This window comes from Mizuhopecten yessoensis, unplaced genomic scaffold (genome assembly GCF_002113885.1).
Source record: "Mizuhopecten yessoensis strain PY_sf001 unplaced genomic scaffold, ASM211388v2 scaffold10641, whole genome shotgun sequence".
In the NCBI taxonomy this organism is placed as follows: domain Eukaryota; kingdom Metazoa; phylum Mollusca; class Bivalvia; order Pectinida; family Pectinidae; genus Mizuhopecten; species Mizuhopecten yessoensis.
The window spans coordinates 852,234-876,084 of NW_018408648.1; the positions used below are offsets into that span (position 1 = coordinate 852,234).

At 35.4% G+C, this 23,851-nt stretch overlaps 3 protein-coding genes across 4 annotated transcripts; 2 read left to right on the plus strand and 1 right to left on the minus strand.

The window, feature by feature from the left end:
- The first annotated feature begins 217 nt into the window (after window positions 1-217).
- On the plus strand, window positions 218-5,694 carry LOC110461621 (prohibitin-like). Its single transcript, XM_021515162.1, has 6 exons — window positions 218-443; window positions 1,112-1,273; window positions 2,331-2,473; window positions 3,371-3,487; window positions 4,269-4,364; window positions 4,967-5,694. Exons 1-6 carry the CDS (start codon window positions 359-361, stop codon window positions 5,177-5,179), a joined length of 816 nt encoding a protein of 271 aa, XP_021370837.1. The 5' UTR covers window positions 218-358; the 3' UTR covers window positions 5,180-5,694.
- A 546-nt stretch (window positions 5,695-6,240) lies between these two features.
- Window positions 6,241-9,193, minus strand: LOC110461622 (superoxide dismutase [Mn]-like). The gene is made up of 4 exons (XM_021515164.1): window positions 8,921-9,193; window positions 7,671-7,777; window positions 7,135-7,298; window positions 6,241-6,532 (listed from the first exon to the last, which is right to left on the minus strand). The coding sequence occupies exons 1-4, from the start codon at window positions 9,173-9,175 to the stop codon at window positions 6,273-6,275; spliced, it is 786 nt and encodes a 261-aa protein (XP_021370839.1). The 5' UTR covers window positions 9,176-9,193; the 3' UTR covers window positions 6,241-6,272.
- Window positions 9,194-9,262: 69 nt separating this feature from the next.
- Window positions 9,263-22,951, plus strand: LOC110461620. 2 transcript variants are annotated; one of them, XR_002464159.1, is made up of 6 exons: window positions 9,263-9,583; window positions 14,657-14,776; window positions 15,993-16,118; window positions 16,774-16,866; window positions 19,417-22,067; window positions 22,184-22,951. XR_002464159.1 is itself a non-coding variant. In XM_021515161.1 (5 exons), the coding sequence occupies exons 1-5, from the start codon at window positions 9,361-9,363 to the stop codon at window positions 19,758-19,760; spliced, it is 906 nt and encodes a 301-aa protein (XP_021370836.1). In that variant the 5' UTR covers window positions 9,263-9,360; the 3' UTR covers window positions 19,761-22,951. The 2 variants fall into 2 exon arrangements, 1 of the variants encoding a protein (XP_021370836.1); XM_021515161.1 differs by having other exon boundaries at window positions 19,417-22,951.
- Window positions 22,952-23,851: the final 900 nt, after the last annotated feature.

Here is a 23,851-nt window from a genome sequence, read left to right on the forward strand (position 1 = left end):
AGTGAAATCCGGATAGGACGTTAGTCCATGAAAACTCAAAAAACAAATTCTAAAAAAGTATATCCACTACAAGATATTTGTGGCTGCTTCTAACTTAAATTGCTATGTTGAATAAAAAACAAAATGTTTGAAGTCCCATAATATTTTTGGATATCAATCTATAAGGCTGTTTTTAATCCGGACCTATGCCATACCGTCCACCGATTTTTCTATTATTCACCTTCGGCACGACCCTGGAAGCCATGCGGGCACTGTATCTTACATCATAACTTATTATTAACTTTTACAGTGTATAGACGATTTGCCAACACAATTCGCTTTGCAAAAGTACTCAATTATTAGCATTTAACAAATTAAAATGTCTAAACTATTTAACGCTTTAGGAACCATCGGCGTCGGCCTGGCTGTCGGAGCGAGTGTTGTGAATACTGCCCTTTACAATGGTAAATACATTCGCCGGCTCTGCGAGTTTTCTGATGAAATAATACATATTATCAATATAAACTTGCTTGTCATTTGAAAGATACTTATAAAGATATTTAACTCATGCAAGCAGTTATATCCATTGAAGTCGCAACAAATATTGCACGGTGTTAATGGGGTAATATTAGCTGCGATAACGTAACTTTCTGACGACGAGTGATTTTTATATATAATTGCGCCGGGGCAGAGGAGGCCGGGTATTAATATATTAGTACTAGGGTAATATGTGTACACACGCACACTAAAAAAATGATAATTACATAGACATATTGAAACAAATGTCACAGGAACTACTATTACACGAGAGTGAATTGTGAATTTTTCTATTGCATTCAAAATTCCTGTAACGGGCTCATGAGTGCTGGATAGTGATGAGTTGGTATGAGTCGAGTTGAACATCTGACTGGTACTGTTTAGTAATAATATTAAAACCTGGCCGGGTATGCTTCCGTGTTCATAAATTGGGGGTAAAATTGTGTGTCATCCTCAATCACACCATTTGTTTTCGTGATCGGGATGATGGTTAATTTTCAAAATACAATTCTGCTGCTTCATGATATAAAATGCCAAGTCTTGCATTGCCTTAAAATATTTCAATTCTTTATCATTGAAAGTTGTTATGTTTCAGTGGATGGCGGGTACAGAGCTGTGATATTTGACAGGTTCAGAGGAGTTCAAGATAAAGTTGTAGGAGAAGGAACACATTTCATGATTCCGTGGGTACAGAAACCAATCATATTTGACATCCGATCAAGACCAAGGAATATTGCTGTGGTCACAGGAAGCAAAGGTTTACTTTTGTCTTTGTTTAGCCACAAAATTGAATACAGTATTCCTGGATCCATCTACAATTTATTTTAATGAGTCCTTTTCAACTGTATTGCTAAAAACAATTAGCACCACAATGTTAAATTTAACCATTTTTAGAAATTCTGTGTGTCCCATCAAAATTCTACGAGTACAGGGCTCGGGACTTGCAAGTAGATTTATCACTGCAGTATATATATAGAGATTATTTAATGGTTCCCGTTAAATACCTTATTTCCTTCACAAGTATAGCAGATGACTAATGTTTTCTGTATAAATTATTGATTGGTTTATTCTGATTTAAATGTTTTAAAAGGAAAATGCAAATGGCCATTGGGTTACCAAATTCTTTTGGTCCAACAAGAATTTATTTTGTCACATTTTTAAGGCATAAAGATGCAAATATTGCTGCATTTATTAACTCATTCACCCCTGAAATTGTGTAATGTACTATTCCAATCTTTGAATTGGAAGAGCTCAAATATGTCTTCAGGGGTGAATGAGTTAAGAAAGTGTGGATTTGTAGCATAGTTTTTTAGCCATATTCTAATAATTAATGTTACATTTGACAAGGCTTGTGTTCCATTTTGAATGTTTTTTCAACACCATTTCACTTCTACTGTGGTAAGATTTGCTCATTTCTTATCAGCTAATGTTATGAAATTATAACACTTAAATGTACATATCAGATGCGCATCAGCAAGACTAATATTCTACCATCAGGATCTGAACGGAGAATTGATTGCTTCGAATGCAGTGAATATAAAATACTTTCCTGATTTGTCAAAGTATTATTTGAATTACAAGAAATTTGTTGAAGTTTGTCCTGAAAATTTTGTATGAAGCATAATTAATAAAATTTGCATCAGAAAACATACATAGATTATTCATGCCAGACATGTACATTAAACTATACTATGTTCTTGCAGATTTACAGAAAAAACATTTGCATAATTTTGTATGAAGCATTTAATAACATTTGCATCAGGAAACATACATGAAATGTTCATGACATGTACATTAAACCTGTGTTCTTTCAGATTTACAGAATGTTAACATCACTCTCAGAATTCTGTTCCGACCAATGAGTAACAGTCTCCCTAAAATCTACACAAACCTTGGAATGGACTACGATGAAAGAGTGCTCCCATCAATTACCAATGAGGTCCTGAAAGCTGTGGTGGTAAGTGTGACAAGATAAACCAAATGGTTGTCCTGGAGATGAGGCAAAAATGGATGAATCAATAAAATACAGTTACCATAGCAATTTAATCAAACCTGGCCCAAACCAAAAAAAAGTATGTTAAAAACCTTGAAGAGTGAGTTTCATCTTTATATAATCTGGTTGATGTATCTTGATTGAGATTGAATGATAAGGGTAAGTACTTGTTAAATAAACAAAGATAAACCAAATGGTTGTCCTGGAGATGAGGCAAAAATGGATGAATCAATAAAATACAGTTACCATAGCAATTTAATCAAACCTGGCCCAAACCAAAAAAAAGTATGTTAAAAACCTTAAAGAGTGAGATTTATCTTTATATAATCTGTTTAATGTGTCTTGATTGAGATTGAATGATAAGGATAAATACTTGTTAAATAAACAAAGATAAACCAAATGGTTTTCCTGGAGATGAGGCAAAAATAGATATATCAATAAAATGCAATTACCATAGCAATTTAATCAAACCTGGTCCAAACCAAAACAAAGTAAGTGAAAAACCTTGAAGAGGGAGTTTCATCTTAATATAATCTGGTCGATGTATCTTGATTGAGATTGAATAATACGGGTAAATACTTGTGAAATTAAGAATAATGTGCGTATGTGGAATAAACAAAGATAAAATGAAAAGCAGTTTGTGATATGTATCTTTGCTCTTAGCAGTCACCAGTATCCATGTAGGGGGGAAATAACTAAAACTTTGCTATCTCTGTATAGAGGGCGAGAGTTCAACTATTTGTATGAAGTGTTGTAGATCCAGGGTGATGCCCATGAAAAGTTATAACTGTGTACAAAGTGTTGTTAGCCCAGGTGGATGCCATTGAAATGATTATCAACCAGTTCCATTTAATGTTGTAGGCGCAGTTTGATGCCAGTGAAATGATCACCCAGAGAGAAGTTGTATCGACAAAGGTCAGAGAAGAGCTAACGGAGAGAGCCCATCAGTTTGGTGTAGTCCTCGACGACATTTCACTGGTACGATGATCTCCATGACATTTGTTCTTGAGGCCCATTTGTACTTGGTACTCTCCACCCCATGCAGTATGCTCCAGTGAACACCTCTCTCTCTCTTCTCTCTCTCTCTCTTCTCTCTCTCTCTCTCTCTCTCTCTCTCTCATTTGTGGTAATGACCTATTGCAACAACAGGTGATGTCTATTGATTGGGGTGGAGCGTATTAAGAACATGGACAGCATAAAATGTATAACATCACATATTTCTGTCAAGTGTTCTCAGAAAAACTCCATGAGGGTTTTCTACCCTCAAAAAATGTACTTGTCAAGTACTGTCTTTTATAATAAAGAACCTGATGGTACAGAATCTTGAGAATGTGTCATACACCTGCAAGTCTAAAATTCAAATCACTGTGTAAATCAGAAGTTCTAGTTCCTTTCTTTGATTAACCCTTTCACCCCTATGTAACTTGAGTGAACTCGACCATGCACTAACCTAGATGAGTCCATAATGGTCTACAGTGGTGAAAGGGTTGATGCTCAATTTATTTTGAAATTCTGCATTGTAAGTTAAAGCCTCAATGTGTTCCAATATTTCATTTGAACTTTAACCAATTTTGGATTTTGATGATCTTTAATGTTAGTTAGATTAGAGAGTACTTACAGCAACACTTTGCTAATAGTCAGTATTTTTTTGTCTACAAGTCAATACAAGTAATATTGAATGGACTTGTAGTTTACAAAAATCATTTTTGGACAGTTTTCATGTTTATATGATATATATTGGTTTTTATTTTGCCTTTAGACTCATCTCACATTTGGTCGAGAGTTTACACTTGCTGTAGAAATGAAACAAGTTGCCCAGCAGGATGCCGAAAGATCAAGATATTTAGTAGAAAAGGTAAAACCAATTCCATTTCATATCGCCAATATAAGTGTATGCAATACTGATTACTCCCTACTCTCTTTAATACCCGATTTCGTCACTTTGACATCAGAATTCTATTTCCTTTATGTTGTTCATAAATAAATTTATTAGATTTCTCAGTTATATGGGACAACATTTAAATGCAACATTTTCAGGGGTAGTATCTGGTGGACATACAAAACTTAAAGCACACCAAAGACATCTGCCAGAATTTCCCAGCAAACAGATCACTAGGTCTACCACAACATCATATATAGACAAATCTGTAGGGCTTTCAGTAGACCCTAAACTTTTTGCCAAATTTAGCATTGACTCATAGGTTGGAAAAGACCGATCATTTTAGCACCACCCTCCATATTTTAGGGGGAAATGTTATTTGATTTCTGAAATTGCTAATCCCAACATAATAAATAAACAACTCTGGTCCAACCGTTAGGATAATGATAAACAAAATTGGACTTGGTCTTATAACAGCATCTTAAAACTTCTGATCATATTCATTTCTGTCAAAACTTTCTGTCGAAATAAATAAGTTGGTACTATGATCATAAATCTGAGCCACGTCTTTTTTTTAGGCCGAGATGAACAGAGAGGCAGCGGTCATTCAGGCTGAGGGTGACTCCGAAGGTGCTTCCCTATTAGCTAAGGCTTTCAAATCCTCAGGCGAAGGTCTGATTGAATTACGTAAACTGGAGGCTGCTGAGGAGATTGCCTACCAGATGTCCCAGTCGCGGAATGTGACCTATTTACCTTCTGGCCAACAGACACTGTTATCTCTACCACAGTAATAACACATACATTGGCAAATGTATAACAGATTTATTGGAACATTTTATTTGATTGCTTCAGAAGAAATCATTTTTAGTTGTTTTCCATGTGTACAATACATTTGAGATGTATTTGAAAGATGACTTTTGATGTACAAGACGATTTTTCAAAGACAAATATTCTTCAAGTAATTATGTAGTACATTACTAAGGTAACAACAAAAATTCTATAATCAAATGATGTCAAAGAGATGTCGGTAGGATATCAGACATGTCAGATCATGATAGTAATTGGTTCTATTCAATCATGAACGGTACAATCTTCAGTTACGGCAGTTGATACAGTTTAATGACACAGCTTTATTACTTGTACGATGGGTCATGCTACATGTTCTAGACCAGTAATGAATACATTAACACTTAAATACTACATTTATAGTATATTATATAAGGAAATTATATCGTTCATGAATGGATGTGTGTGTGTTCTGCGATTCTTGTCATAAATTTCGAGAATAAAAAATAATCAAACATTTTATTTTTTTTATATAATTTGTTTATTTTTAAAGACATTTTTATTACATAAATACATAAACACCACATACACCCACATACATACAATTCCTATTAATCAAACAAATTATATTGTTGAGTGTGATGTTAAAAGTTCCCACCCAGTATGAGGCTCCAAATTTATGCAATTAAATCTTGGTGGTAGACCTGGGGGGGAAAAATCAAGGGTGGTTTGAAATCCGGCAGCAGTTGCTAGATGGCACAAAAATTAATGAAAGAATTCACAGAACGGGGGTTTTCTGAAGCCCAGAAAAATCCAGATTCACCACCAATAATTGTCAAAGAATCTGATTTTTTTTTTGCTGTTGAATAAAACACACTTAAAGGATAAAGTTCCTATTGAGACCAAATATGTGATAACAATGTTAATTGTTTATTTCAAAATATTTTTTCAGGCATTTAACGAAGGAAGCATAGGGCCCTGAAACCTTTAAATAATGAGATGAACAAGAATATGCATCTGGATGAAGAGATATGAAAAGAAATCTGGTCCCACTTTCTTTAAATGAAGAAATCATGGCTAGTTAGGTTAGATAATAAGTTAAAATTCATCATGAAAACCATAGTTTGGTCCTTTCCACCAATTGTCAAGTTCTTCCACAGCTGACCAGTCAACAAGGTTCCACCAGTCAGAAACATACTTTGGTCGGAGATTCTGGTGTTTTAGATAATAAGCGTGCTCCCATACATCAATAACAAGGATTGGCTGAAATCCATCTGTAAGAGGCGAGTCTTGGTTGGTTGTTTTTGAAATGACAAGTTTTCCATTTTCATTTGGATCTCGACTCAACCACACATAACCTGAAATTTGAAAGTTCAGATTGATCACTGACCAATGAGATGGCTCTGAAAATGATCATAAGCATGAATGAAACTTGGTTTTAGTCATTTGGTCATTTTCTGAAAGTTTCTAAATTTCTTTACAACTAAATATACCCTTGGGAAGTATATTTGAATAGCATCCATGAAGTAATAATTAAGGTACTTTGAATATGAGAACATTTTATCTAACAGGAGAGAACAAATGCAACAGCTAGACTGGGATATGAATCAGGGACTTAAATATTCCAAAAAAGAAGCATTTTAGCTTTCTGGTTACCACTGTGGTGATTGGCCGAGGAGAATTTCTCTTGGCTCATTTGGTAGGCACAAGACTAGTAAACAAGAGGTCCTGGGTACAAAACCTAGCAGAGGCATTGAAAAATAATGACCCCTGTCAAAATGGCACCCATGTTCAGTGTACAGACTCAGAACTTCTGGTGTACTTGACCTTGTGCTTTTTCAAATGAGCTAAAGAGACATTCTGGTTAGGAAGCTGCTAGCGTTTTACCAGGCTGACAATTATATAATAAATTTTGTTTTTGCCATACCCATCGATGCATGCATAAAATCATCATAATAACCTGATCCAAATAGTGAGAGGGCTTCCTTGGTAAACATTGCTTTGAAGTTGGAGAAATTTCTGAATTCCTGAACAATGTCGTCTCCCAGTTGATTGATTGGCTCTCTGTCATCTGAATTTGGATTTGGTGACATCACAGACCAGTAGAAGTTATGATTCACATAACTGGAAATAAAATATTCTTTTGAAACTTTTTTTTTTAATTATTCTTCACAATAAGGATAATTCTATTAGACTAATTTCTGTGATATAATTATAATGCCTGTTGTTTCAGCTAGCTGCTAGTTTGCCTATAATTACCACTATAATTCTTTCCTCACAGATTTTTTTCGAGTCATCTTCAATGTATGCTGTAAGCAGAACCACGTCCTTATAAGAAATCAAATAAAACTGAAGCATAATGTACTGAGGAATATATACAAACAGTAAATCCATTAACTGCATGAGTGGATGCACATTCATGCAATTTCACATTTTTCCAATTTCTTTATCTGACAGATGTTGACAAATCATGGTCAATTATAAAACAATAATTACCCCCCACCGTTGTTTTGTATACTACTTTTGTATTTTTCTGGTACATCATCAAGTCCAATCAGAATGTCCAGTATTGGTTTCTGGGCTAAAGATACTGATTCTTTAACCTGAAACAAATTTCAATCGGGTTATTGTAAAGTACTGATGAATTTCAAATGTCAAAATGAAATTAGTAACAACACAAGTACATCATAAAAGGTACATGTAGATGTGTTGTGATAGGTTAATTGACTGTCCAGTATAGGATTATGATATCCATCATGATTATCAGGTTGAGGACTGTAACACGCTCATCACAATATCACTGTATATGTTCTTGCATAACATGATTAATTACATACTTACTAATAAATACGTTTTTTTTGTATATGCGATACGACACAATTGCTTTTACCAATATCAGCCCTCGCCATATCACACCCAAAAACCTGCATCAGCCCACAAAACCTGTATCACACCCCAAAACCTGTATCGCATCTCTTTTGGATTTTTTTTGTTTTTCAATATTTCAAAAGAAAAACAGATTATAAGATAGTATCTTTTATTAGTAAGTATGTAATAATCAGAATAAAACATGCCTTTTTTCATATCACACCCAGTATCAACCCTCAACCAATATCAGCCCTCGGGCCTTCGGCCCTATGTGCTGATATTGCAGTCTCGGGTTGGTACTAGGTGTGATATGGAAAAAGGCATGTTTTATTCTCTATATAGCAGTATTTGGCTCAAAAGTGAAGGAAAAATATAACAGTTATCTCCAAGAGAAGTAAAAGCCATTACTCTTTAACATTATTTGGGTTTCCCCTTTCTTTGATGGCATCTGTAAATGTGGCACAATGTGCAAATTTACCCATTTTCCTTCAATATCAAGGAAGTCTAGCATCATTTGCTTAAACTATAATCACTGGCTTCAAATATTTGGTGGCTATATACCTAGCTGTTATTGCAAAAAACACAGAATTAGATTAGAATTTTGAAGCCTCCAATCTTGACGGGTATCTGCCTTAATTTGATGTTTGGGATACACTATACAGTCTTTATCTCTCTGTATTCTAGAACTGTTAGTATTGAATATCACATATGTACCGACATTTCACGTGTGATATTGAATTACTTGGGACACATTAAATCTTTTGCTCTTCTTGTAGACGCTCTACCTCAGAAGATCCTTTTGCATCATGGCTTTGTCATGATAACGCCACCTGCCTTTGACAATACAGGTGTGTAATACTTCAGTTTAAATTATTTACCTCACTGTCGGTTGTCCACTGTTCTAGCGCAATGTTCATTTTTGTGGTGTATGCGGCATGGTGGCCAAGATGGTGTACCCGCACTGTGGCCTCGTCAATGAATGGCTCCAAATCTTTATAATCGTAAGGAAGTTTAGGTAGAACATAATTACTTGTTTCATCTGCTATGAACTCGTATGGCATTTTCAAAGTCATGACTGTAGTGAAATAACAAAATGAAAGTAGCCATGCTTGAAAAATCGCTGTGTCTGCCATCTTGTCCAGTCACGTGATTTTCATGGTAATCCTCTAGACTTTTATAAGAAGTCTTCTCTCAGAAGTGTCCCGAATATGAGAAGAATGGAAATACCACAACATTACGTCAGGTGCGTCAGGTAGGCCTATTATAAGCAACCAGGAAGACTTTACGGTTTTTCAGAAAGCAGGTGACATTAGCAGCAATGGAATCAACTCAGACTCTTTTAATCATTGTTTTGGCGATTGGAGCCTGCCAGAGTCATTCTCTCCATTTCAAGTCTTTACTTCGTGATGTGGAACCAGAAATCAAAGAGAAAGTGGCGTCAGATCTCGAGCATCTCAAATTGAAACTTCCTGATATCGCGTCGGATCTGCACATTCATGCTAAGGCGGAAGATCTGAGTAACCTCAAGTCTACCCTCAAAGGTAAGGATTATTTTAAGGATCATGATCTGACTCGGACATCGGTCCTACAACTTCCTATTTTATTAAGATCAGTCTATTCCTCTTGAATAGCTTATCAGAATTCAACCAAATTTAGTCTTAAGGATTTTCTTACCCAAGGGTACTCTATTTCGTTTTAAATAATGTCCCCATCTCTTTTGTGGTAGATGGCTGGGGCCAAATATACTTAATATTAATATATATAGTTATATAAAAAAAAATAGAGAAATGTTTTAGAATACCAATTAATTCTTCAGTAGTCAGGTTAAAGTCTTTGAAAAAAAATTTGGCTGAAACAACACTGGGCTAAGGGAATACACTGTTGTATATATATAGCACAAATTTAGTATGACCCTGACACCAGGCTTAGACATTTTGACAGATCAATATCAGAGGATGCAGAATAAGAAAGACCTCTATCTACTTGTCATAATTGTATATACCACACCTAAACATCCATGATATTAACGTCATGCTAAGTGACTCACTATCTCACGCCTTAAATTCAACAAAAGACAAGCACGTGTTAAGGAGGCTCCACCCTTTGGCAATTAACCAGCAGAATTCAATGAAAGTTTCACATAATGATTATGTCACTATGTTGAGATGATTTTTTGAAAATCTAAGCATTCCGATAAACTGGGGATTTTTTTGTAAAAAATACCGAAAAATTGAATGTTTGTCAAATTCAGCACTTCCACATTTTTTGAGCGTGTGGCATTGTTCAAAACTATTACAACAATAAAATAATGAAAAGGAACATTAAATTTGCTTATCAACCCTACAAATATTTTATTTATCATAAAATATCTACAACATGTTACAAAAAGCGTTTTTTATTGAAATTGTATGGATAAAAGTTACAAAATACAAGCTAAAAGCAAACAGGACCCATAGTTTCATACAAAAAGAGTGAAAAATTGAACCACAAATACACACAAAGTCTTTATAATTAATTTATTTTACATTTTACAATAATTTTGATCCTGATGAGAGCTGTCTACCTTGAAAAAAAATGGAACTTTTTGCAGAGGGATGGAATTTATACAATGACACTTATTTTCTTTACTATACCAAAAACGACGGAAATAAATTAAATTACTATATTTAATTGTCAATTTACTGTTCTTTTATGAAACAAAATTATTCTCAATCATGTACACTTTGGACATCATTCCATACCCTGCTTACGCATGGTATATTAACATGTCAGGTACATATGTAACAATAGGCTATCGCATGGTATGCCGTTATTACGTGCACACACATGCACGTGCATTTTATAGGGATCTTGATATTTTACAAACCACTATTTTCACAAAGTTATTGTAATTGCATTTGTGAACCGATTTATCTGACAGAGCGTAACTCGCTCGACAACAAAAGTCGTAGCGACCAAGAGCTTGTGAACTACTGTTAGCACCTGATACCTATAGGTGAGGTCGGTAAACAAAACACATCAGTCTGCATTCCATGCACCTCATATACGACCTTCTTGAAATCGTATGTCAGTGTTTTCCCGTGAGTTAATTAATGTCTTTGTACCATAAGCTTTATAACTGAAGTATGTGTGATTACACATTTCCAAGTTAAGTCTCGATATCGGGTGTTGACATATCATCGTCCCGCACATGTACTATTGTTTACCCGGTGTTACTATAATTTACACTACGGTAATCGAATGCCCGATACGCAATACGGAAATGACGACACGAAAATACGACAAGAAAAACATGTGTATTACAAAGGGTGGGAAGTCCTTAATCGCTGGAGACTTTATCTGCCCAGACATTTGACTGGGAGAATATGTGTGTACGGAAAGGAGCAGCAAATGAGAAGTCCAGCAGGCCCTTATCGACCTGTCAGTAGATCATGGACTTACCCAAATCCACACCCAGCCCACAAGGGATAAAAACATCCTGGACCTCGTGTTCACCAACCACCCATCATTGGAACAAGTGACCATGCCATGATAGTGACAGACATTAACATCATCCCGCAGGTTATCCACCAGAAACCGCAAAATTATTTCTCTTCTAGATTTCAAATTAGCCAACTGGACAGGTATATACATGGATGTCATGTGCACCAGGCTCACCAAAGAAATCCAACTGCCTCCTGCACTTCAACGCATCTTCCCATGCTCGATCGACAGTGGCAAACTACCAGCTGACTGGCTACATGCTAATGTAACACCTGTTCTTAAGATAGGAGACAGTCATCAGGCAGTGAACTACAGACCGGTCTCTCTCACCTGTGTATCATGCAAGCTGCTTAAACTCCACTCTGGGGTTTCTGCAGTGGAACCTGAAACATTGCCCAGCTTCATGTCTAAATGCAGCATTCCTTGCCCTAGTTTAATCAACTGTAGAATATAGCTTTGTGGTCTGGTAGCAAAGACATCGACCGGCTAGAGCGCATCCAACGCCAGGTGGCTCGTTTCATCACAAGAGATTACACCTCCCGGAAATCAGGTTGTGTCACCCAGATGCTCCAGGACCTATAAGCCTGCCCCCACTCCAAGAGAGAAGGAGGCAGAATCGACTTGCATTCTATTATAAAGTGGTCGAGGGGCTGGTGCCAGCCATGCACTGTCAGGACTATTTAACACCAATTTGAGGGAAACGGAGCATTAGAGCCAAACAGTTTAAAGACTGTGTCACAAAAAACAGGGGGGGGGTGTTCACCTGTCTATAAAATCTCATTCTTTCCCAAAACGACCATCGGCTGGAATCAGCTTCCAGACAACGTTGTGCGTGCTGAGTCACTCAAGGGTTTTAAGTTAGCCCTGCAACTTCACAACTAAGTGCCTGTAGCACTGCCTCCCCTGATGTGTTTATACCTGAGAATGCCCTACATTGTACAGATCCAGATGTCTGGGCTAGTTGGTGTATTAACGAAGGATGTGGTCCTCCACAGGCACATAAATTACTATTCCTTTATTCTGTCGATCTAGAGCGGGGTCCGGCATTACTGAACCGGAGGCAATTACTTATCACAATTTATCAATCACCGACTTGTTAAGTAATTACCTCCATGTACAGTAATGTAAAGCACCTTATAATGATGTTAAATCGCCCTCCAATTCAAACCAAATATTGGGAGAAGTAACGCCTTCTGGTTAAGATTTGTTACCATACACGTCTGGGTGCTTAAATACACACTGTTTTGCTGTTAAAAGGTTTTTCCCTAAAGTGTTCAGTAATGCCCAACCCTGCTCTTAAGTGTAAAGGAATTTGAACCAATTTGGTTAGAAATATCACAGGGCCTAAACATTAACTATTGTACTGTAACATGAGAAAGAGAAATGCGACGGCCAGCTGGTCAAGGTTCAAACCTGGGACCCTTTTAACTCTAATAGACCTACGCTCTAACAATTGAGCTACCTGGTGATAAAGGACAATCGACCCAGTCCTGTTCCGCTACATTTTTCCCTCATTTTTCTGAGTCTTCGCCCCCCAAAGACAACTATTTACATCTCATGTTCAGATATCCCCTTGCTTATTAATTATTAGCATTCACCCAGTGCTTGAAACAAGGGTTGGCAAGCTTGCCAGTTTTGTAACAGGAGAAAGAGAAGTGCAAACAGCCAGACCAGGGTTCGAACTTGGGACCTTCCGACTCTAGAAGGAGGCTCTCCCAATTGAACTTCCTGGTCGCAGACAATTGACCTAGTCCTGCTCTGCTACTGTACAATTGAAAGCTGTAGATCCCTCTTGGGGCGCAGAAGTTGGGCCCAATTGGAGAAACAGATAAATATTTCACAGATTTCACCATGAGCACAGGTGAAGAGATTTTAACCAATTTTAGTCTGAAGCATCAGTGCCTAGCCCAAGTTTCCTCTGTCCCTGACAACAGACTTGACATTTTGGCAGATAGATGTCTAGCCTGGTGTCAGGACCAGAGGAAACTTGTACTACACAAGGCCAAGGAGATGCAACATATTTCTATGTAGGGGGCAAGGCTTAATAATAATAATATACAGCATTTATATAGCACCCTATATAATTTGTAAAATTACTCTAAGGCGCTTTACAACATATGGATAATAGTAATGGTTATAATTGTGAAAACAAACAACAAAGGCTTGCAATCACTTTCATACATTTAACAAGCAATGTGCACATAATTGAACAAATAAAAGGGTGGTATTTACATGACGTCTTTGCAAAGATTCTAAAATGCAGACGTGAAGAGGTGAGTTTTTATGTCCCTCTTGAACTTGGCCAGGGTATTCGACTTCCTAATAGCAGATGGTAAGCTATTCCACAACGTAGCCGAAACCCTCCCAAAGCATCTGTTTCCGTAGGTCACAGTACAAGATTTTGGGACACACAACAAAGATTCTGACTCTGACCGCAGTGATCTTGACGGCTGATACAGGGTAACAAGTTCCTGTAGGTACTGAGGAGCTGTTCCATTATTTCTAGCCTTAATAAGGGATAAGGAATAAAAATAATTGACTTCTAACCTAAGTGTAGCTATTAAGCAAATACATGTATTTAAAAAACAAAAACACAAAAAAACAAAAAGCAACATAATAGAAATATGTTTTGGCTTGACGAAGGCCTACCAGCATGCCAGGTAGAAAATCTCATCATGGTATGCATTCTAACGTGCATTTACAGTTTCACAAAATACACAAACTCCAAGACCATCGGTATGCTAACTTTGCTAAGCTAGGTTACGTAGCCAGCTTAAAATTCTGTTTAGAACCATGAATCACAACTTCGAGTTAAGGCAAAGGTCTATTCCCAGTTGTGTTTATTACGAGGTCATGATCACAATAGAAAGGTTTTACAATGTATTACACGGCATTTATGAGAAAAATATGACAACAGGATATATAATCACAGCTGAAACACAGGAGTAGTTGTGATAAAATATATCCACCATGCAAAAGAATAAAGATCTGTCATCAGTATCATATTATAGACTATATTTGTGAGAGTTGACCAGGAAATTAGAAATAATTAATTATCAAGCAACTGCTTCTAATCTTACCTTTTGTTACTTCCTACTAATATCATGGTGGATTTTATACATTATTTCCAGAGGTTGAAAAGAAATTGCCGACAGATCTTCAACATCTTGCCTGGATTCTTCAGGATAGTACATCTGATCTCCATGTCAACCTAAAGGATGTAGACGTGAAGCTGAGGCCCATCCTCAAAGGTAAGATCAGGTGCATATAGAGGTCATGTAAATGATTAAGCAGTTGCATTCACATCAAAAATCCTTAAATGTACGATTTCTACTTCTACTTTATGATAACTGCCTTCACAAGTTGGAGATTATGTTATTGGAGATTGTGCATAATGGGAGGGAAGAAAGATGAGTAAATATATAAATGTATAAAATATAAGGAAAAAGGTTGATTACAGGTTTATGGTAAATTGCAATTTAATTCATATTTGTTGTGTGGTCAAAAAAAGTGATTTAAAGTTTGTGCGGTTAGAGTTGCTGATATATGAACTAGAAAAGCTTTCAGTCATGATGTTTCACCCCTAGACAACTTTAGTAGACTTTTCCATGCACTTATAAGGATAAGTCCATTATGTAATGAAAGGGTTCAATAACTTTTAAAGAGCTGTGAGGTCCAGAGATATGATATTTGACATGTAACTGCTGGAATGTCTGATATTATCTTGACCACAAATCTTCCCACAAGATACCCTGCCTCTAGCACACATACACAACACACATGGAGACACGTCCTTAAATTACCTTAGCTGTACCCAACCAAAGATAATAATTTAATTTTTGTCATTATTGTTAGCTTGATTGCTATAAATATTTTTTCTACTGACATTTACAACTACCTGTTCCCCTGTACAGCAAATAATATTAAATAGCAAGTGTGTGATACAGGCCCAGAGGGTCTCTTGTTTAGAAATAATATTTAATAGCAAGTGAGTGATACAGGCCCAGAGGGTCTCTTGTTTCGAAATAATATTAAATAGCAAGTGTGTGATACAGGCCCAAAGGGTCTCTTGTTTCGAAATAATATTTATTATCAAGTGTGTGATACAGGCCCAGAGGTTCTCTTGTTTCGAAATAATATTTATTATCAAGTGTGTGATATAGGCCCAGAGGGCCTCTTGTTTAGAAATAATATTGAATAGCAAGTGTGTGATACAGGCCCAGAGGGTCTCTTGTTTCGAAATAATATTTAATAGCAAGTGTGTGATACAGGCCCAGAGGTTCTCTTGTTTCGAAATAATATTAAATAGCAAGTGTGTGATACAGGCCCAGAGGGTCTCTTGTTTCGAAATAATATTTAATAGCAAGTGTGTGATGCAGGCCCAGAGGGTCTCTTGATTCGAGGGCTACATTTATAGCTTTGTCAAAGATGACTTATTTCTGTTTCAAACTTTTTATTTTAATGTAGGTCTGGGGAAAGAACTATTTAAAGGTTCGAAGTTCAAGAGGAGCAGTGGAACCTGTGACTGTGCTGAATACAAATGTTCCTGCTGCGTACACCTGGAAATAGATGAGATCAAGCTGGATAGCACAGGTATACAACAGATCTGCAGGGAGATAACTTCTGGGCAGAAATGGATAAATTCATATTTTGTATTGAAAGTCCTGTAGACTTGTTGGTGAAAACCTGGTCCGAATTATTCTGACGTTTTATCGACTTTTTTATATCGGTCTGGTGGCGATTAACGCCAGACTGATATATAAAAAAAAAGTCGATAAAACGTCAGAATAATTTGAGCTAGTAAAAACCTGATGGTGAAAGGGACCATATGTTCTGTTTTGATGAACAAAGTTCTTCCAGTATTGATCAGTTGGATTATTTTAGCAATCAGTTGGCTTTTGTTTTCCATTGGTATGTTTGCTCAGTTTGTAAATTCGTTCATAGAATTATTTAATTTTACAGTCAGTTATAAATGAATAGAGGCCATACCTTTTGAACAAAGCTCAAAATTGGCTATTACTTTCTTTATGAAGTGAAGAATTAAGACAATTTTTGGCAGAAATTAAAGATGGAAAGAAAACCGATATATTTGAACAACTTCCAGATAAATATCAATTGACATCAGTTTTGAATATAATTTTCTAATTGTTAGAAATTTAAGATGAAACTAAACAGGTAATCGAAGAAGTTCTATACATATTTTTAATTGACATTAATTTTTGTATATAATATCTTCTTTTTCTTTTAGTTTGTGTAGCTGTTGCTTATCTCCCAAAAGACATTGGTGTAGAGTTCAAACTGACAGTTGATGGGAAGACATTAATTGACATGCAAATATCCGGTATGTTGTAGACATTTACGAAAAATGGAACTTGAGATGACTTTTTTTTTTTTTTGTAATGGTTTTATTTTACAAGTTTTTCATTACATAGACATATATACATGAACAGGACATTCACGCATTCTCACACATACACACATGGACATGGATCTAGCATTATCACAATCATTATCATTGTCATAACTCGAGATGACTTACCGTGTACATAGTAAGGACATTTACTTCATTCAGTCATGAGATCTAGATTGTTTGATAGTATTTGAACTTTGCTTTCCACTCTGATGGGCACAAATCATCTCCAAAATCCAACAGTTCCGCTCTGATGGTCACAAATCATCTCCAAAATCCAACAGTTCCGCTCTGATGGGCACAAATCATCTCCAAAATCCAACAGTTTCACTCTCGGTATCTTCTCTAATTAGAATACGTAAAAAATTGAAGAACACAGTAGCTATTTGATTGGTTTCAGGTAAAAAAAAAAAAAAATGACCATCACAAGGCTGATATCAGTCCATTTAAGATAACAGAGGTTGACACTCGACTTCTAAGCCCAATTCTTCAGTTGGTTTCAGGTATTTAAAAATATTACAAGGCTTATACTCTTTAAATATTACACAGAGGTGACACTTGACTTATAAGCCCTATTCCTTTTTATGCACATCAAAGGATCATATTAGTCCACATGTATCATTCACAAGGTAGAGCACATATAGAGCTTAATTTTTGTCATGACATATTTGAAGGATGCAAAGATAATATGTGAATCGAGAGCTGAACTGTTGGATTTCAAAGATGGACATAGGTATGACCCCTGCAACTGGAAAAACTTAGATATTAAAAGTTGTCATAAAATACTTAGACCATAATGGACTCATCCATATCGATGCATGGTAGAGTCTACTAAGGTAACACAGGGGTGAAAGGGTTAAAGGAGTGAAAACTACTGTAGGTATATACCAAAAACATTCACAGACTAAAATATTTTGCCTTCACTAGTTAGTTCCATATTTGCCTTTTGCGAAGTTCACCCTTTATTTCGATTTGGAAATGCTACAATTGAGTAGAATAAGATATGTATTTTTTTTTTAGCATAAGTAGAAATTGCATACAATACTACAGCACCAAGTTATAAAAAGAAACGACATATATATATACAACAGCAGGAACCACCCTTGAAGGGACTCTGACAACCTGTAATGTAGTATATTCTCGTAAGGATCCCTGTCCCACTGCACTGTGAGTTTTCCTATAGACACTGTAGAGTAACCTCCCCTTAACATTAGTTTGGATGTAACTGTAGCACAGTTTGGCCAGGACACTTCTGTTGACTAGATAGCTCAATAGGTGTTTATTTCATCTTCATTATTTCTCACAAAAATGCTGCAAGGTCTGGTTTTCTTCTCAGAAATGATTTATCAAAGCTATCTATAGTCATGCCAAAAAAAAACAGTTTTCAATACTTAGATACAGTTTTTGACAGTGGTACAGGTATCCTTAATGTAAAAAAAATAAAAATAGTAAAGGTTGTGGTCTTTTTGGAAGGTTTAACATACCTGCCAACTCTCCCGATTTTGGACCCTGAAGTTAAGCATTTTCAAACAGTGAATTTTCTAAACTTGTCTTACATTCTAACATCTTATGATTTTATCTGAAAGAACAGCTCAAAAGATGCCATTAAAAATGTTGTTTTTCCCCTAGGGTGTACATACTTACTTACTTACTTACTGCCTATTACGCCCGGTGGCATTTAGGGCAGCAACAAAATTCCTCCACACCTGTCGATCTTTTGCTAAACGCTCGATAGTTCCCAAGCTGTGATCCATGTCACTGAGCTCTGTTTCCACCGTGTGCCACTATGTGGTTTTTGGGCGACCTATCTTCCGTTTACCTTCAGGAATCCAGTGTACTGCAACCTTTGCGATGGAGTCACCTTCCTTTCCTAGCACATGTCTAATCCACCTCCAGCATCTCTTCTTGATGATGTCTCTCATACTCTCAGTGTTGCACTGTCTCAGCAGTTCATCATTGGAGATTACTCTTGGCCAGAAAATCTTCAAAGTTTTTCTCAGAGGGTGAACATACACATGGGGCTGAGAATCAAGCTATTAAATCATACTTGCCAACCTTTTTCGAAATTTCCATGGGGGAGATTATGTGTGCTCATAATTAATTAAAAGAATGAATAAAATATGTGTGTAGGGTGTACACACACACATATTTTGTTTATTCTTTTAATTATGAGCACACATAATCTCCCCCATGGAAATTTCGAAAAAGGTTGGCAAGTATGATTTAATAGCTTGATTCTCAGCCCCATGTTTATGTTTAGTGATGTCTTACAAATAGCAAATAATAATAATAATAATAATAATAATAGCATCAAACAACCGATGGACGTTTTGTAACAATTTCGAATTTAGACACAACATTTTATAATTGTCACCCGCTGACCAATTTAATGAAAGTTGGTGCTTTCTAAGAAAAGAGACCACGAGATGTCAACTACCTGCATCCTGCTATATCTGTAATAAATCTTTTTTATATTTTCAGTAACAAACCCTCCTCCTGTCTGCATTGGAATCCCTGAACTAGAGAAAGAGGCCAGCATCTGCATCATGTTCAGCAACCTGAAGGTTGACACGGCCAACAAAAAGTTTTCTGGCTGTGTGTCGCTTGAAGCAAGACTGATATCTATCAAGGTTGTAGAAGTACCTCTTGGCTGCTTCAATATGCCTATCAAGGGAGCTGAAACTGGTAACCAGACGGTTGACAATATCAGCAACAGGACACAGATGAGCAAACAAGAAAAAATGGAGATGCTGTCTCGACTTGGTCTCATGGGGAAAACCTTCAACAATGGACGTCTTGTCAATCAGAAAATGCTGAAAAATTGAAATGACTCATTCAACGTTTTATTTTTGGTTTCACAAATATTTTTTTTTTAGAGTTCCTAAGTAATGTTTTACTTTTTAACGATTATGGAGGGAGAAGTACAAAATTGAACAAAGATGTGATTCATATTATAACGGAGGCACAAAAATGATATTAAATATGGTGATTAACTCATTCACCCCTGAAATTTCATAATGAACTCTACCAACCTTTGAATTGGAGGAGTTCAAATGTGTCTTCGGGGGTGAATGAGTTAACGTACATGCATGAGAATATTTTTGGAGTATGTATAACTAGACTTGGATAGATCGCAATGGTACTTATTTCAATCATTCTACAACAAAAATGCAACTGACTTTATTTTTTTGTTTTCCAGAATGGTTTTTGTATTTTATTTCAATAATTATATGTTAAATGTCACTCTCACCCACACAAAATATACCAACTTAAGGAGTAGAACATCGTAACAAAGAAGATTATGTTTAGGGGTTGAGCTTTCTATGTCTGTATATATTAAGGTGATTTTTTTGTGTTTCTGTCTTCATTTATCTAGCTTATACATGTACTTGACAAACATCCTGAAAAAAGTCATTCAGTGATATTATTTTTTAAAAATTTACATCTTTGATTTTGAAAAAAAAAAAAAATGTTGGAAACTCCGAAAGTCATTTTTAAAAGTAAGATAAAAACAATTCCCCGATCGGAAGTGAAAAGGTATGGAGTCACCTGCCTAACCACGTGGTTTTCTTCGGGTGCTCTGGTTTCCTCCCACATTAAGACCCCCCCACACGCTAACATCTGGGCCAACAAGAGTGATTAATATAAGTAAAAACTTGTTTCATAATTGTTGTAAAAAGTTTATATATATATGTAAATAAGGATAAAAATCTGATTCTCAGCAAATATCCTGTTTTGAAATTGACAGAGATGACTCATTTCAAATGAATCCCAAGCAACATTTGTGCAGTTGAAACTAACAACAGTTAGCTAGATAATGTATTTAGTTGTATATATTTTGATATTTGAAGATAATGTAAATGGATGTATATATTTTTATATTTGAAGTTACATATTTGCATAGCAGCTCTGCATATAAGTCATTAGACATTATTGTGTTTGTTATTGATTTTTCTATAAATCCTTTTGATAAAACATTTATTTGTGTGATGATAAATTTTCTACATTTTCTCACAATTTCACTAAGGAAAGAGGGATTGAATTAGAATGCTAAAAATCAATTCATTCCAATAAGTAAGGTAGTGTGAGTGAAAGTTGTGTCCTTTTAATGTGTATTGTTTATTTTTTTAAACAAATATGGTAAAATTTGTATTACCAGACATTATATTTTTCTATCCTGTTACAATGCAAGTGCTTTTAAATCAATAAAATTCAAATATCTATAATATAATATGTGTATAATATTGTATAACGTTCTTTTTTCAAAATGGACTAATATTTACATACCATATACAATTGTTGTTGTTAATTAATATGACCAATAAGTTTTTATTGACAAATGTTAACTCATTTACCCCTGAAGACACATTAGAACTCTTCCAATCCAAAGGTAAGAACAGTTCATTATGAAATTTCAGGGTGGATGAGTTAATGAGTTTGTTGAATCATGTTGAAAATGTGTTGATATGCATGCCTTACACTAAACTCAATTCTCCTTGCTGCATAAGGCTATACATTCCATTATAAACACCCGCTTTTTGCATCTTTTTCTGGTTAATATTATTATTGTCGCTTAAGAAAACCTTATGATTAGTACCTGGCAGTATGTATGATATGCACAGAGAGAGCCTTATTCTTAAAAAAGAAAAAAAAGAAATCTATTAAATCTTACACTATTTGTGATTTGTACAGGGAAGATTAATTGTACCTGTGATTTGAACAGGGAAGTTTATCATTGTTACCTGTGATTTGTACAGGTAAGTTTATCATTATGAAGGAGGTACAGAAATCATTGTTACCTGTGGTTTGTACAGGGAAGTTTATCGTTATAAGAAGGAGGTACAGAAATCATTGTTACCTATGGTTTGTACAGGGAAGTTTATCATTATAAGAAGGAGGTACAGAAATCATTGTTACCTGTGGTTTGTACAGGGAAGTTTATCTATATAAGAAGGAGGTACAGAAATCATTGTTACCTGTGGTTTGAACAGGGAAGAATATCATTATAAGAAGGAGGTACAGAAATCATTGTTACCTGTGGTTTGAACAGGGAAGATTATCATTATAAGAAGGAGGTACAGAAATCATTGTTACCTGTGGTTTGTACAGGGAAGTTTATCATTATAAAGGAGGTACAGAAATTATTGTTACCTGTGGTTTGTACAGGGAAGTTTATCATTATAAGAAGGAGGTACAGAAATCATTGTTACCTGTGGTTTGTACAGGGAAGTTTATCATTATAAAGGAGGTTAAGAAGTCTGCTTTTATCTATTTTATTTATACTTTGTCTCTAATTTTCTTTAAGTTACATTTTATTTTGTATTACTAATGCATTCCCCTTTTTTCCCCTCCATTTATCTGCAGAGTCTATAATATACAGTGATGTCAAAGATAATGTTGATGCGTCATTAACATTTTTTATTTGCATTGAAAACAAAAATCTTAAGACAATTTGATTAAAAAAAAGGACACACTTGATTTCTAAGGTAGTAAATTTGCATTCATTTCCACTAAATTGAAATAGAATATATTATTCCTTTTTTTCCACAATTAATAATATCAAACTAAAACCAAAGAGAGAAAAAAATTACGTAGAAAACAAAAAATACATTCAAAATTGCTAGTGCATTTATGAAATATTTGCTTCCTAGCTATTTTCACAAGATATTATTATTTATGGAAATTGTCAAAGAAGCAATGATCAGGTAAATAAAAAGGCATTTTTTCCAGTTTTCAATTTTGAATAAACAAACAAACAAATGACGTAACAATCAATACCTGCTCACAAGAGCAGATAACTCTGTAATATGAAAAGACGGAATATTATATCTGCATTGTGATTTCCTTAATGGATAAACTCTATATTCTCAGTAAAATATAATTAAGAGAAGCTGGATTTGTTTTTTAAAAAATGATTAGAAAGATAAAAGAATGTTGTCACCATTTAACAGCCTTTATTTTTATAGACATTATAAGATTTAATAAACTTCTTTTAATAAATACATTTTATAAACATGTTGTATATTTTGTTTTCATTGCTAGCTCATCTTGCACCAAGTGCCTGTGAGTTTATGGAATAGTGGGTTGTCTGTTGTTATCAACTGTCTGTCAAGTTTTTCTTTGAATTTCTACTTAAGAACATGCTGACGTAAGGTATTAGGCCGGTAGGTAACTGAGATGGAGTGCTATAAAGTTTCCTAAAATAAAGGACCTTCATCCACTTTTAAGGTTGCAGGGGTCAAATATGCATTACCAGGAGGCCCTGAGTGATGATAGTAGTCAAACAGTACCAGGGATAAAGTGCTATAAAATTTTCTCAAATAAATGACCTTGACCTAGTTTCAAGGCAACAGTGTCAACAACTTCTTCTGAATAACAAGGAAGCCCAGGGTGATACCAATTGCAAGTAGGTACCTGGGATGTAGTACTATAACTAACACTGTCATATCTTTATACATTACTTCGAGGTTAAGTATGTGATAGAACTCCATATCCCCTTAGAAATAACAATAACTCTACCATGCATAACTATATTCTTTCCAATACTAGATCATCATTAATACCAGCAACTACAGAAATTTGGAATAACTTATCAGAAACCACTAGAAATCAAACTACAGTTAGTAAATTCAAAACTGCCATAACTCTGGAACATCACAAGCCACTGTGTTTCAGACCCTGTCGCCTTAATATCTTATTAACTAAACTTAGACACAATTGTAGCCAACTGAATTATGATCTCTTTCATGTGAACCTTGTAGAATCTCCTTTTTGTGCCTGTGGCCCCGCCTTTGAAAACTCATACCATTATTTTTCCAATGTCCAATGTACAGGAACATCAGACATGAAATGTTAAATAAGTTGATACCCTATCACCCTGTGTACCAAGAGTTACTATTGTCTGGAAATGTTGAAT